At 50.2% G+C, this 14,106-nt stretch overlaps 1 protein-coding gene across 1 annotated transcript in view; it reads left to right on the forward strand.

Annotated features, from left to right (window-relative positions):
- The window catches only part of LOC104142254 (uncharacterized), a 15,722-nt gene continuing 1,616 nt past the window's right edge, over positions 1 to 14,106 (forward strand). The window contains exons 1-4 of the mRNA XM_009672098.2: positions 1 to 226; positions 9,720 to 11,606; positions 12,044 to 12,222; positions 13,149 to 13,283. Coding sequence (XP_009670393.1) covers positions 11,114 to 11,606; positions 12,044 to 12,222; positions 13,149 to 13,283 — 807 coding nt within the window. The 5' untranslated portion in view covers positions 1 to 226; positions 9,720 to 11,113. The remainder of the gene's footprint in view (positions 227 to 9,719; positions 11,607 to 12,043; positions 12,223 to 13,148; positions 13,284 to 14,106) is intronic.

A 14,106-nucleotide genomic window follows, 5' to 3' on the forward strand; every position in this document is an offset into this window, starting at 1 on the left:
GTACATAAGCCTCCTCCTGGGTGACCTTCCCGGCAGCCCTTGCTGGCTCAGCCCCAACCAAACAAAGAGGGCAGGAGCTTTTCAAACAGGAGCCTCTCAAAAGTTGGCTGCTGCAGAGCTAGGCTCTGTTGGGACCCTTGCTCGCCCAGGCCGCTGAAGGACGCAGCAGCTGCAGGGAGTCGGTGCCTTCGCCTGGAAGGATCCTGGCAGTCATCTCTAGTCCCCTGTACGTGGAGGCTCTGCCTGTTTGCTTCTGTGCCTTAAGCTGCTTTGGGTGTTGGGAGCGTGGTCGGGAAGGACAGAGAGAAACTTTAACCGGGGGGGGGGGGGGGTGGTGTGTGAGCGCTGGGAAGGGGTTGTGAGGAGGCCTGTGTTACTGCGCTGGGGCCCCGAGCCCCTGTCCCGTGCTTGATGGGGGCACCGATCCGGATGGAGTGGGCTGCTGCCGCTCGGCACGCAGCCTGGCGATGCGCCTGAGCAGGGACGCAGAGGTTTGGTGCCATGCTGAAACTCGGGGTGAGAGCTGGGAACACGGTGCCTGATCTAATGCGCTGGCTTCCAGCTGCTTTTTAAACTCAGAAACCGACCTCGCGATTTCCCAGCAGAAGTGCAGACCCCGCTTTAGAAGTTGCGTATGTGTAAATAGACTGCTGGATGCTGAGTTTACGCCAGCTGCCAGCCACCAAACTGCTCTAGCCAAGACACAATAGATGAATGAGCATGAGAGGAGAGAGGGGAGCTCTGGGAGTGCGGATTTTGGGTTTAACCTCTGTGTCACTTCATTCCTGCACCTCCATCCTGCTAATGAGGACACTGCTATTTACTGCCATCTCCGCAGGTGAATAGCTCTGCTTGCAGAGGAGGATTGCAATTAGGATTAATTAGTCAATGTCTCTAAATGCCACCTGAGGCTGGAAGCACTTGTCCTGTTTGTGCTACTGTCTTGCTTAGTTTTCCAAACTGCTACTTTGGTTTTCCCTCCTTGTCATTAGCTTTGGGTTGGGTAGTCGCTGTGGCATGTCGGTGTTGCTACAGGCAGCTCTCCTTGAGCCCCAGAAGATCCAGGCGATCGCTGGATTATTCTGCCAATTGCAGCATTGAACCGTTGGTGTTCATTTATTGCGTTGAGGCCAGGTGCTGTAGACTGGGCGTTGTGGAGCGCTTGTACAGATGGCAGTAGAGCGCTGGCTTGGCCTACAACATCTGGGTGCTGATGTTTTCCCCACCCTGTAGGTGCTTTGGTCTGTCTCTCTGTGCACTCTGTCATTCCTTCTGCACCTGTGTTAAAGAGGGGTTAGATTTGTGTCTGGCTTCACAGAAAACAGTTTGTGTTGCTTTGCTGGAGGAACTGCAGGATGGCGGATTTGTCATCTAATGGCTTTGGAAACTTTTCATCTTAATGTGTGATAATAGCCTCAGTTTTCTCTGCAGAGGGTTGAGTTTTCTATGGCTGCATGGTCAAGTAGTTACACAGATTTAGAACAGTAGGAAAAGGGGGATTGGGGGGGATTCCTGTCTAGTCTGTGGAATGATGCACATTTTATCAGTTTAGCTGCAACTGAGCTTCTAGATGAATTCAGTTTTGAGCAGTAGTCTCTGAACTTCTGGACTGCTCTCTCTCTCGAAAGCTGAAGCACGCTGGCAGCTACGTCATGGACAGACTTAAGACTTCAAGGCTGTATGCAGCAGTTTGTTTTTGTAGGATCTTAGCCTAAAAATTCACCACGATGCATGTTTTCTCTTTTTCCTGCCACACTTGCAAAGCATGCCCTGATGCTGTAGGATTATGCCTGTTGAATGTTAAACTCCCTCAAAAATCCCAATTTCACTACAAGGAACCAATAACATTACTTTTTTTGCAGTGATTTCCTTGTCTCTTCTTCAGACATGTGAAAGACACTAGAAATCCAAGATAAATAACACATTACTCTTTGCAGTGACTTCCTTGTCTCTTCTTGAGACACTAGAAATCCAAAGTATGTCTGTGGTTTAGTCTTTGCGATTCTCCCCACTGGAAGGGCTGTATCTTGGGAGAGCAGAAGTGATTTAAAGGTGCAAACCGCTTTAAAGAGAGGCTAATAGTACTGTTGAATGTACAAGGGTAGGGCAGTGAGATACTTGGTATTTATGGTTCAGGTATAAATACTAAAGCTCAACTTGATTAGAATTTGCTCAGGCCCAGGGCAGAGATGGATTTCTGAGTTTGGACATGAAATCCAAGCTGTGCCTCTCACCCAGGTCGCTCAGGCAGTCTGTGAAAGCCTCTTGTTCCTTCAGGCTGTGGTTCCACAGTTACCAAGGTTTGTGCCCTCTAAATCATTCCTCAATACAAATCTAACCTTTATCAGATACGGGCACAGAACCACAGCCACACTGAATTTGTCAGAGCATGTGATACGGCATTGCTGCTGACCCATGTTTTTTGAGCTAATCTCCATTGGCACAAAAAACTTCCTGTATTTAAGGCCACAAGTGAGAAATATCCAAGTGGGAAGACAACTGTAGTTTTACCATGCCAGCTATCTTTATAAGTTTCCAAGAGCGTAATGCTTAATTATGTAAGATGGATTTTTAAGATGGTCTTGGCCAGTTTTGTCTCTTCCATTTGAGGATCTAACTTTTTTAGTTTGGGTAGGCCGGGGGGCTGTCTTCTCCATTAGCATTGAAAGCAGAGCCTAAAGAAGTTGGCCACTTGTCAAAGGCCATGAAGCAAAGCTAGACATTGACTTTAAATAGCTCACTTTGAAATCCTGGGCCGGATATATAGTACAAGAGAGATATGGAGCCTACTGGAGTGAATCCAGCGAAGGGCTACTAAGACGATTAAGGGACTGGAGCATCTCTCATAAGTGGAAAGGCTGAGAGAGCTGGGACTCTTTAGCCTGGAGAAGAGAAGGCTCAGGGGGAATCTTATCAGTGAGTATAAATATCTGGAGGGAGGGTGTAAAGAAGACAGAGCCAGACCCTTTTCAGTGGTGCCCAGTGACAGGACGAGAGGCAACAGGCACAGACTGAAACACAGGAAGATCCATCTGAATAAAAGAAAAAACTTTTTTTTTTTCCTGTGAGGGTGACTGAGCACTGGCACAGGTTGCCCAGAGAGGTTGTGGAGTCTCCATCCTTGGAGATATTCAAAAGCTGCCTGGACAGGCTCCTGGGCAAACAGTTAGAGGTGACCCTGCTTGGATTAGATGATATCCAAAGGTCCTTTCCAACCTCAAATGTTCTGTGAATCTGTAAAAAGCTTCTTATGAGTTTATCCCTTTAGGCAGTGAGTCAGCGTGGCTAAGGTAACAGCACCGTCTAAATTCAACTGCCCAATCTCCTTTTTGATAAAAAGCATGTGTCTTGCAGCAAAGCTGCTCCTATGCACTTACTTCATCAGTTTTGCAAAGAAAATCAGAGCTCTGTAACAGGCAATACCCAAGCTTTTACAGCAGTCTCTGTGGCCAGTAGCACTCTATGCTTTTACATAATGCGGTTGCCTGCATGAGGCTTGACAAATCTTTGCAAAGCAGTGACATTGTACAAAATTGCAGTCCATACAATCTGGAAGAAGCAACCTTTCTTACCTGGCACAGATCTTCCTGCTTTGGCAGCATTTCTGCATAGGACACCTAATGTCGTTAATCTTCCTCTAAGCTAAGTACCATTAAACCACATTGCTAGGTCTTTCTGATTAACTGTCTCCATAGGGCTAACACTTTCCAATCAGTTTGTACAACAGGTGAAAGAAACTGTTAGCTAGGTACGCTAATAAGAAATATCCACGTTGCTTCGAAGCTGTGCCTGGCACGCTCTGAAGCAGTGCTCTAAGTAACCCAGAAGACAAGAAAATAAGTTGCCATATTAGCTCATCTTTCCTTCCTAGCACTGTTTACTACGTTAAAAGTACATTTCTCTGCAGGGTGAGATCCATCCTTTTCTCCGAAGGAAGCAGGCACTCTCCCAGGAGAACACTAGCCCCTTCCGTGCTGTCTTAGCCTTCGTTCTACTTGAAACAGTTCTTGCTCTCTTGGTTGCAAGAAATTCTTTTCCATATCTGAATCAAGTATAAACCAGCACTGTCCTGCCTTGTCCTTGTGTGGCTTCTGGATATTCCCCCCCCACCCCCCCCCCCACCCCAAGCTGCTGCAGAATGAAAAAGGACTCATTTTGCCAGTTTTTGCAGTCACTATTTAGAACCTTGTGGGAAAGCAGTAAAACTGATGACAATGGGTCAGCGTCACTGCCCAGCTGCTTGCAGCTGTTCCAGCTTCCCAGAGGAGGTCTGGGGGTCTGGGAAGGAGGACTGGGAATTGGAGGCTAAGAGAAGGGTGGGCAAGAAGGGTCTAGCTGCTACCCTTGCAGCCATGAGGCCCAGAGCAAAGGAAAGTCTGGTAGACTGGGCTTGTAGCTCCTAGCAGGGTCTCTGAGGATGGATCCTCTTTGCTAACACCTTCCTCTTTATTTTCTGCTTTTTTGTAGCTGAGATCTTGTGCTGTTATGAATTAGTGAAACCGTGTTCTGTTCTGTGTCTGGTTACACTGGCCTTGCACTATACAGAGCCAGTTTGAATTGAAAGGAAAAGGATAAGTCCACGTGTAACTTTGTCCTAGACTACACACGCCTTCTTAGGGTAGGAAGATTTTGCCATCGCTGCTGCACAGCAAGCTCTTGCCTCCAAAGTGTTTTGGGATGCTAACGACATAAAGTGACTGTTCTTAATTTCTAAGACTAGCCAAGAGACTAGCCACAACTTTTTGCTTCCTGTGGGTTGCTTGTTTTTTCCCTCTCCCATGCTTCCCTTTACCTCGGGCACAGCCTTCCTCGGTGTCAGCCGTCTGCCTCACTGGTGAGGCATGTTCCCTCACCTTCGCGCCCGCTACCCTCACGGCTGTTGTCTTCTAAAAAGATAAATTGAACTTTTTTGCCTTTATTAAGTCCATCTATAGATAAGTGCTTGCATCTCTCCGCAGTTGCTCCTTCCTTGCGGGCTAGGCTGGCTGCTGGCATGCTGTGATGGCAGCTAACCCGGAGGAGTTAATTAGCCATTTGGGAAATGCAGCTGCGGTAAAGTAGTAGCGTGATTGTAGCACGACACTACCGTCTCTTGAAGACACTACGGGGATCTCACTCTTCCCTGCTTCAAACCAGTGTGAATTTTGGAAGAGGCTTTGCTGAAGTAAAGGTTTCACGTCGCTAGGGTAAAAACTGCCTGTGGCCAAGGGGAGGCTTTCAGTTGTAACACATTCATCTCTGCACACAGAAGGGAGAGGTAAATGTTCCCAGATAAACTCTGTAAGCACACAACTAATGTTTAACTCCTGGGGAATTTGGAATTCAACCCCTAGGTAATCGGAGAAAGACTGGGGGAGAAATGGGCTGCAGACCTGCTGGCGTGTGTATGTGCGTGTGCACACAAGCAGGTGAGCTTCTTGCCGAGAGACCTTGAGGATGAGCTCTGGGGAACGCCTTCTCCTCAAGCCCACGTCTTGGGCCCAGGCTCGTGGAGATGGGGTTTGCCCAGGCACTGCACCTGCCTCAGAAGCGAGCAGTGAAGAGGAGATCCCTGCTGCTCGCCTGGTGGCTAGTTAGAAAACTTCACCAGGGTTGCAGGAAACTTGGATTCAAATCCTTCCTTCTTCTCAGACCTTAAATCCACTGCACCCGGAAGGGAGCTCTGAGACATGTGTGAGCATTGCCACCTTCTCTCTTGAGGCCATCCCATTTGGTATATAATATTTTCTGGGCCAGAGAGAGGTAGAGCTAAGGAAATAATCGCAGTGAAGAGAAAGGAGCTCCGGGTTCCTGTCTGTGCTGCTGTGAATATTACTCTATACAAAACTAGGTGTAAGAGGCTTCCCAGCAGCACTTTCCTGGTTAAAGGAGCTTTCCTGGTTATAACTAAGTACATAAAGAATTTGGGCACTGCAAGGGTTCAGCAGCAGCTGAAGAAAGGGTGGCTGATAGGGAATTTGGACAGACACCTAAACTGGCATGCAGAAACGAAATTCCTTTGCAGGCCTGACTGTATAACAAAAAAATGCAGCTGCTTACACAAATGTGTATGTCTGATTGGCTGGGTAAGATCTTGAAAGCTAAACCACGGTAGCCCAAAACTCGGGACCTCTCATGTTGTGTGACAGCCCTGTCACGGTGGCAGCAATAAACTGAGCGCTCTAGTTACAGCGTCCTCACCCTGCGAGGCACCCATCTGGCAGCATAGCGCAGCGCATAGAGAAGGGGAGGACGCTTGCAGACCCGTAAGGAGTCGCGCTGAAGCCAGCATAGCTCACGGGGGAACACCATTTTGTCCACGCAAGTGTAATTGCAGAATTGGGGCTTGCGAAAGGACGTGCAACTGTGGCTGGGGTGAAGGCAAGCCATACTTTGGACCACATCTGCCCGTCTGTAACATCTGTTTTCTGAAACGAGAGGCTTTTAATACCCATGCAAAGTACACGGGACCTGTGCTTTTTGTGGAAAGCCCCATGCAAAGTAGCCTTTATGGAGCTGCTCTGTTCTGGAAATAACAAAGGCTGAGTCAGCCCAGACGAGATTGTTCAGAGCCTTTTTGTATGAGATGAAACCTTTTCTTTTCTCCTGAGATCCACAGAAATGAAAAGATGTAAAGGCATCTGGAAAAGGAATAAGAATATTCGCATATGAACACAGCTCACATGATTGCAGTGCTGTGAATTTGCCTCGGTTGAAGCTCTCTTTTCCTTGCCACCCTGCAAAGCCACAGCTTGAATTGGCTTCTCCTGAGCAGCTTGAGTAACTTCTGGAGGAGCCATGTCACCCCCAATCCAGCCCTGAAAACTCAGGGGAACTCCCTCCCTGATGTAATATTGTGAGTCTGAAAAACTCCCTGAAACTTTCCCTCCAATTGCATTGATTTATTTTGGGGGGGGTGTGCCAAAATTATTAGAGATTAACAAACATCTGACAGGATGGGTGAGGGTAAAGGTCTCTTCTCCATCAATGTGTAACTTGGGCAGCTGCATTGCATAAGCTGCCTGCATGGCGCAAGCTGCAGCAGCATCAGTAAAAACCCCTCTGGAGAGGGGGAAAGGAAAAGGTGGTGGACTCAGCTTTGGAAATGGGTAGCATGCTTAATACAGGAAAACTGCAAGTTTGCAGCAGGACTTGAATAAACAAAGGCTTAAATAGAAATGGAGCCAGACCTGTTGGAGACTGCTGGGATACTTTGTGGTCTGGAAGGGGAATCTGCTGCTTTCCCTAGAAAGCCTTTTCTCCTATCCTACAGGGCACTGAGTCGGGCACTTTGGAGTCCTGACAGTGTGAGCAAGGGGAGCTGGTAGAAATGCTGTGTGGAGTTAGTGCATTCACAAAGCTTTCTCCTCAGTCTCTCTTCCCCAGGGGTGTAAGGAGGCTGAATGAAGGCTGCAGGAGTGGATCGCTGACTTTCCTAGCATTACCACGATAGGGAAAAGTCCCTGCTGTGAACTGGAGCCTGCAGTTGCAGGTGACTTTGGTAGATTTTAAGTTTCCTGGTCTGCAAGTTGTTAAGCAGGTCAATGTTTGCATAAGGTTTGTGTTTCTGTCACGGACTTTTGAGACGGTTAAACTTTGCTTTTGCTCAAGTGTCCTCTGAGCGTGTCTTGAAATGCTATGGGAGGAGGGCAAGTCTTCTCGCCAGGACCTGAGTTGCCCATACCCGCAGCCACGGGAAGCTCGGAGAACGCGGCCAGGCTGTGCTGCATCTGGGCCTTGCTGCAGGCTGGTGCTGCCACTGCTGCTCCTCACCCTGCTCCGCACTGCAGCAGAGCATCGCGCGTGCTACCTGCCCGTGCTGGCCGGGAGGAGCTGGGCTCTCCCAGGCAGGCATTGGTCTCAGAGACTAGGCAGGTACTGGCCTTCTGCAGACCTGAACCTGCTATCCTAATTTCAATTCAGCTGGGGTGGGTCAGGAAACGTCCTGGGTTAAGGCTTGAGACAGCCCTATAATGTGAATAGCCTCTGGCTGGGGCTAGGACGTGCCAATGAAAGCAAGCATGAAGATACGTATCCCAAAGTGGCTGCTTCCTTGTAGCATCTCCCTGCTGGGAGGTGGGGAGCAAATGGGGGGTAGGAGGGAGGTAGGAGCTTTCACCTGCTAAATGCCTGGAGCGACCAGACAGAGGAGAGCCTCTGGGTTCAGAGAAGTTTGGGCGCTTCTGCAGTTTTACTGCAATTACAGAGGAACAGGATCTCCAGTCTCCAGTGAGACTTCTATTTTCTGGTGTCTCTTCTCCCTCACCTCTTATCTACAGTCCCTGATGCATGTAGCAGGGTGTGGGATGGCCTTTAGATGTAAACAGCTCTGGATCAAAGTACAGTCTACATCACTTGAGTTAATTTCTCTCTTTCTCTCCTGCTGCAGAAGTAAAATGCAAAAGGGCGCAACTCCTGTATCAAAGTGGCTCCATTACTCCCTGTGGCTTTCTCTGGGTGATCGCCAATAGTCTCTGTGCCTTCTTGGCAGATGAAACATGTTATTGTCTTCTTTAAGACCAGCATGTGTCTGGGGAATTGGGGTTTGGAAAAGGTTCATAAATCACATCTGTATGTGGCTCATGCAGTGACTGTTTGAGATGGTCTCTATTATACATTGCTAATCTGAAAAGTGTTTTGCTCTGTCATGGGTATTCTTGTGGACTATTTATTTTGGTGAGGTAAAACCCAAATATGTCCTCCAGGCAGCAGTTACAGCACTGTTTTTCGAAGAAAAGCCTGTAGAAGAAGGGAGCTGAAAATGGGGGGGGGAGAACAACCCTCCATCATAATTGTATGCAGCACGCACACATGCACGTTTATGTTTCTGTGTTCAAAACCCAACTGAATACAGTCCTGGGCAACCTGCTCTAGCTGACCTTGCTTGAGCAGGGAGGTTGGATCAGATCTCCAGAAATCCCTTCTGTCCTCAGCTATTCTGTGTTACTCTGTATATGTGAATACACACATATATATGTGTGTATATGTATACACATATATGAAACACAATTCTAAGCACCGTCCATCCTGAACTTGGCTTTTCCTGTAACTCTGGAGCCCATCTCCTCCTTCCCCAACTTGCTGCCTTCTATCGTTCCGTAATGCAAAGGCTTTTCTGTGGGCCAGGGACAGAGGGTAAGGAAGGGGACTTTTTTGGGGAGGAGGTGCTTTGGGAAACTGAGCTGTGTCCGTGGCTTGGGCAGCCCTTTGGGTGTTGTTATGTGCTCAGGGGCCAGTGCGCTAGGGAAGCGGTGGAGCCTCTGCACTCCATCTCGCCCCCTGACATTGCTGCTCAGCAGGTCACCCCCATGCAGAGCATTCCTCTTTTATGCCTGCCAGGCACGCTTGCTTGCTTTGGAGGGTGCATGCATGCCTGACCCCACTGTGCACGCAGGTGGTGGGAGAGGTTTCCTGCCTCGGAGCCAAGGGTGGGAAAGGATCTGGCCCTGGTGCTTTCCTTTGCTCTGGGGCATGACCCTGAGAAGACGCACTTTCAGAGGCTCTATCTGTATAATTTCCTCCCACACACAGATAGTATATGTATCCCTGTACTAAAGCACTTACTTACAACACGAGCCAAAGCTCTGTGTGTGTGTGTGTGTGTGTATTGGAGGAGGCAAGGAGAGCTTAGAGGGAAGGGAAGGGAGAAGCACTAAGGAAGGGCAGTAATTACCTCTTTGCCTGTATAATGTACCTTTGTTACAACTGGTATATAACTGTTTGCTTTTGCTTGTTTCAAGGGTATAGGACAGTGCAGGCTACAATCTCAAAGGGCAGGCTCTAAGGCACCGACTGTTTCCAAGGAGTAGCCTGCAAAGTTGGAGTCCCTGATTCTGCTCGCTGCAATGTTACATGCCACCAAAGAGACCTGAAGCTCCAGGGGGGGAACCTGCTTTCTTCCCAGGACCTGCCAACCTTGCACAATGAAGTTTTGCTGTTTCCTGGGACTTGCACCAAGCTCCCCAAGATCCTGAGCAGAGCCTGCTACTACTCAGGATCCTAGTGCGGCTGCTTGGCCAGAGCAGGCCACGTTTGCATTGGGCATGAACACAACCAACCACAGAAATACAAAGTAGAGCTGGCCCATGCACACAGCAGGAGTTGCATTGCTCTGAGTTTTGAAACAAGAGGAGGCAACTACTTTTTGTGTATCACCTAAGCCACCATTGGACTTAATAGCCAGCAAATCAGCAATTAGTGAGTTAGCCATCCTGGTGCTTTGCACATGCATGATATTCTTTTCCTCATCACAGCAAAAGGGGAAAATCTGTCATTGTTCACATCTGAGATAGTAAGTCTTTACCTGAAATGATGGGGCCTGGCTGCCTTGGCCAATTGCTTTTCCAAATGTTCTGTAGCCACCCAAGGAGCTTCTAACAACAGCGACTTCTAGGTGGCTCAAAAATGTCTTTTGAGCGAATTTGGAGTATGTTTTCCTTGAGGTTTTTTTCTCTTCTTCCTCTAGCAACCCATCTACTGTTTTCCAGTGAGGAAGCAAACCCCAGCTGTCTGAAGCCTTCTCCCTGCTCTGGCCCAGCTCTCCTTCTCTCCCCATCACTGGTACACTGACAGCAGCAGGGAATTGATGTCTAGTTCAGGACATCAGGTAGAACAGAGTTTATTCCTGCCTTCGGTGTCCTTGCTGGACCAGGGGTCTTGGCTAGACCCTCTGTTCTGAAGAGGGTTCCCTCATGAAGTTCCTGCTTGAGTGAGGGATGTGTTTCTTGGCCATCCCAATTGCTTCCAGTCCCAGCTGAAAGCACCGCCTCCTTCCATCTCCTCAACTTAGGAACCCCATGTCTAGCAAAGCATCATCATTGCTCAAAGTTTGGGATGGTACTCTGTGGAGCCACAGCCACTGCAGGCAGCCAGGTGACAAAAAACTAGCAGAGTGGTAGCACAGCTTGCGAGGCTTGGTGTTGCCTTTGGGGTGTAGCCATCCCCTGCAGCAGCTCTGCTCTTTGCTACCAGCCACGTGGCCTCTGCCACTGCTCCTAGGCGTGTTGATAGGGGCTGTGCAGGAGAAGCACGCTCCGGCTAGCGGTACTGACTGGCCGGCAGGGATGTAGCAGCCAGCTGCAGGACAGAAGGGTGTCAGGAAGGGTGCCAGGCTGCGCCAGCACCTCGGGGAGCAATGGGCCGCTTGGATGACCATGCCAAGAAGAGGATCGTGGAGTTGCGCAAAGCTGGGCTGAGCTTTCGCAAGATCAAGAAAGTTTTAGAGCTGGACAACATTCGGGTGACCCCCCAGGCGGTGTACCTCTTCCTCAAGCGGAAGAATGTGGAGCCCTCCCAGGCGACAGGAGCCGCGCTGCCCCAGCCAACAGGTGACAGGGCGCAGCACAAGGCAGGTGCCGGCCAGGCAGGCTGGGAGGATGAGCAGCTCTGGACCATGCTCCAAGAAAATGAGCCCGAGCAGAATGAGCAGGAAGCGGTGGGTCCCAAGCTCCCTGTGCTGCCCAGTGGAGGGGCCGCAGGCAGCGAAGGGCCCTGCCTCAGCGACGGCCGAGACAGCAAGGAAGGCATCAAGATTGTCAGTGTGACCTCGCTCTGCAAGGATGGCAGGCAGTTTGGGAAGCCTGTGCCCACGGGACTGCCTTCCGGGACCCAAGTGGCCCCTAGGAACAGTAAGGCCTGGCTTTCTACCCTCCTGTTCCTTCTTCTCAGGAAGCTCTCCCTAGCTAATGCCTGAGTATGGATGCCTTGCACCAGGGCTGTGCCCTGGCAGGGGGGGGAAAAAAAAAAAACCCACAACTCTGCCTCTGTCCCAGCTTTCCAGTCCCATATGGATGGAGGGGGTGCCTCCAGTGCTATTCAACTATGGTTGAAATGCAGAGGAGTTTGGCTTCTGAGCATCAGTGGCAGCCCAGGCCCCAGAGCTGCACCCTGGAAGCTGTGCTGTCCAAAAAGGCTTTCTCCCTCAGGCCCGTGCTGGGCCAGGAGGCAAAGGGCTCTCCGTCCTCCACAGAGGGAGCCCTGAAGGAGAATTGGGGGGGGCGGGGAGGGTGGAAAGCCTCAGTTCAAGGTTCTCCTTCTGAAGCATTTCTCTCACCATCCCTTGCAGGTGACGACTGCTCTGTGAACCGATCGAGTACTCTGGGGAGCTGCCCGGCTCTCCTGCCCCCAGCCGTCCCCCAGCAGCCACTGCCCAATCGAGGGAGGCTCTTTGTGCCCCCTGCCAGGAACCCAGCCCTGATTGTAAAGAAGAAGATTGTGGATAGGGCTATTCTCCTCCAGAAAAAGGTACGAGGCAAGGAGATTTGGAGGGGCTGGAGTGTGCCTGGCCTGCTGGCATGGCTGCTGCAGCCAGGACCTGGCACTGTGCTTCGCTTACACAAGACACCTTGTTCATATCAACCCTGGTGGGATCCCAGGAAGCACTGAGGGCACAGGAGATGATGCCTACATGTGGGGCAAGGCGTGCCAGTGCCCTGTATGGTGGGCTTCATCTCTACTGCCCTTGTGAAGGCAGAAGCAGCAGCCCTGGTCCCTGGGTTGCCAACTCACCCTAGCTAATGCTCCCCACAGGGAACAGGCCCACATGCCTTGCCATGTCCATAGGCTTCCTTGCCAAGGAGACAATTTGTTCCTCAGAGTTAAAGCCTCGTTTAAACTGGGTACACAGGATAGATCATCAGGGGATTAAAGGCTCTATGCTAGCTGCACTCTTTAAGAAATTTAGCACTTGGCTGGCTTACTAGGGAAGTTTCCCCATTGTCCCTGTTCAGGGCAGTTGGATGAGGACTTCTGGGGGTAACGGGAAGGGGAGGTGCAGTTACTATTTGCTTTTGGAAAGGAGCAGCAGAGGTACTAGTTGCTATCAGCGTTTGGCCTCCTGAACCTCCAGTACGTAGTTCAGGGACTTTCCCATTAAGTTTTGGTTTTCCGTATAGGCTCAGAAGTTTTGCTTGAGCCCCACTGAGGACGTTGGCTACTTTGTGTTGGCAGAAGAGCAGTGCAGAAGGCGAGCTTCAGAACGTCTCTGGGAGATGATGAGCTGAGGAGGGCCAGGATGCGGGCAAGGAGGGTCAGGACTGCCACCCTTTAAGAAGCGTCCAGCCTCTGTGTTCTCTAACACGTACAACACTGCTTTGTAATGCCACAAAAACCTCGCAGGGTCTGGGCTATATATGCACAGCCATGTCTGACGCTTGCTATCCTCCCATCAGGTCAACATTCAGAATGGGCAGAGTCTGTCTGGCTCCACGACTGTCCTGCCTTTCCTGGTGGGAGTGCAGCCGGCCAGCCAGCCCCTGCAGGCAAACCCAGCTGTCCTGACCACTGCAGTGAGCCACAGTGCAAATGTAAGTGACCCAGGACTCCTAGGCCTAGCGCAGAATAGGTTGCCAGTAGGGTGAATGGGTCTCAGGCCAGTCCCAAACACAAGGCCAAAGCCCATCCTTAATCTGTTCAGAGTGGACTCTGACCTCCAGAGACTTAAATGATGGGTTATGCTATTGCACATGAAGAATCATAAGGCTGATGTTAGCACCTGCCTTTCTCATGATGGTCTCCATGGTACAAAATATAACAATGAGCCTCAGGGGGATCAGTGTCCTACATCCACCCAGCAGGAACTTCCCCCATCTCTGCTCTGATGTAGCAAACTCCATGGGTCTTCTCCAGAGTGTTCAGGTGTTTGTCAAGCGCCCTTGCCAGCTGCTTGAGGAGCACCACGTTCAGCATCCTTTCTAGAAGAAACACTCCTCAGTGGCTCGAAGCCTAGTGTATGATCGATCGCTCTTGGGAAACAGAACAGCAAAACCACTTCTAGGGTTGTGCTTTGCAGGGTGCAACGCAAGAGGGGAAGGAAATAGGACACACTATTTCTATCCCTGTGGAAAGCAAACACAGGCCTGGCATGAAGCACATGCAGCCTGACTGCCATCTAGCTGCAGTCATCGCTGGGTGGCTTAAGCACTTCCTAAGAGCATGCACAGCAATGCCGTGTGCCACCAGACCAGAGGCAAAGAGGTTGGGTGTGGAGGAAGAGCAGATGGGAGCCCAGCGGGCCACAGCAAGGCTAGTACTACAGCTTTCGCTCCTGCTTTGTAAATGAAGCGCAGAATAAATCCTCTAGCTAATCCTCTACTGAAGGAGCAACTGATAATTTTTCACCTTCTCGTC

Source organism: Struthio camelus, chromosome 15 (assembly GCF_040807025.1).
Source record: "Struthio camelus isolate bStrCam1 chromosome 15, bStrCam1.hap1, whole genome shotgun sequence".
In the NCBI taxonomy this organism is placed as follows: Eukaryota; Metazoa; Chordata; class Aves; order Struthioniformes; family Struthionidae; genus Struthio; species Struthio camelus.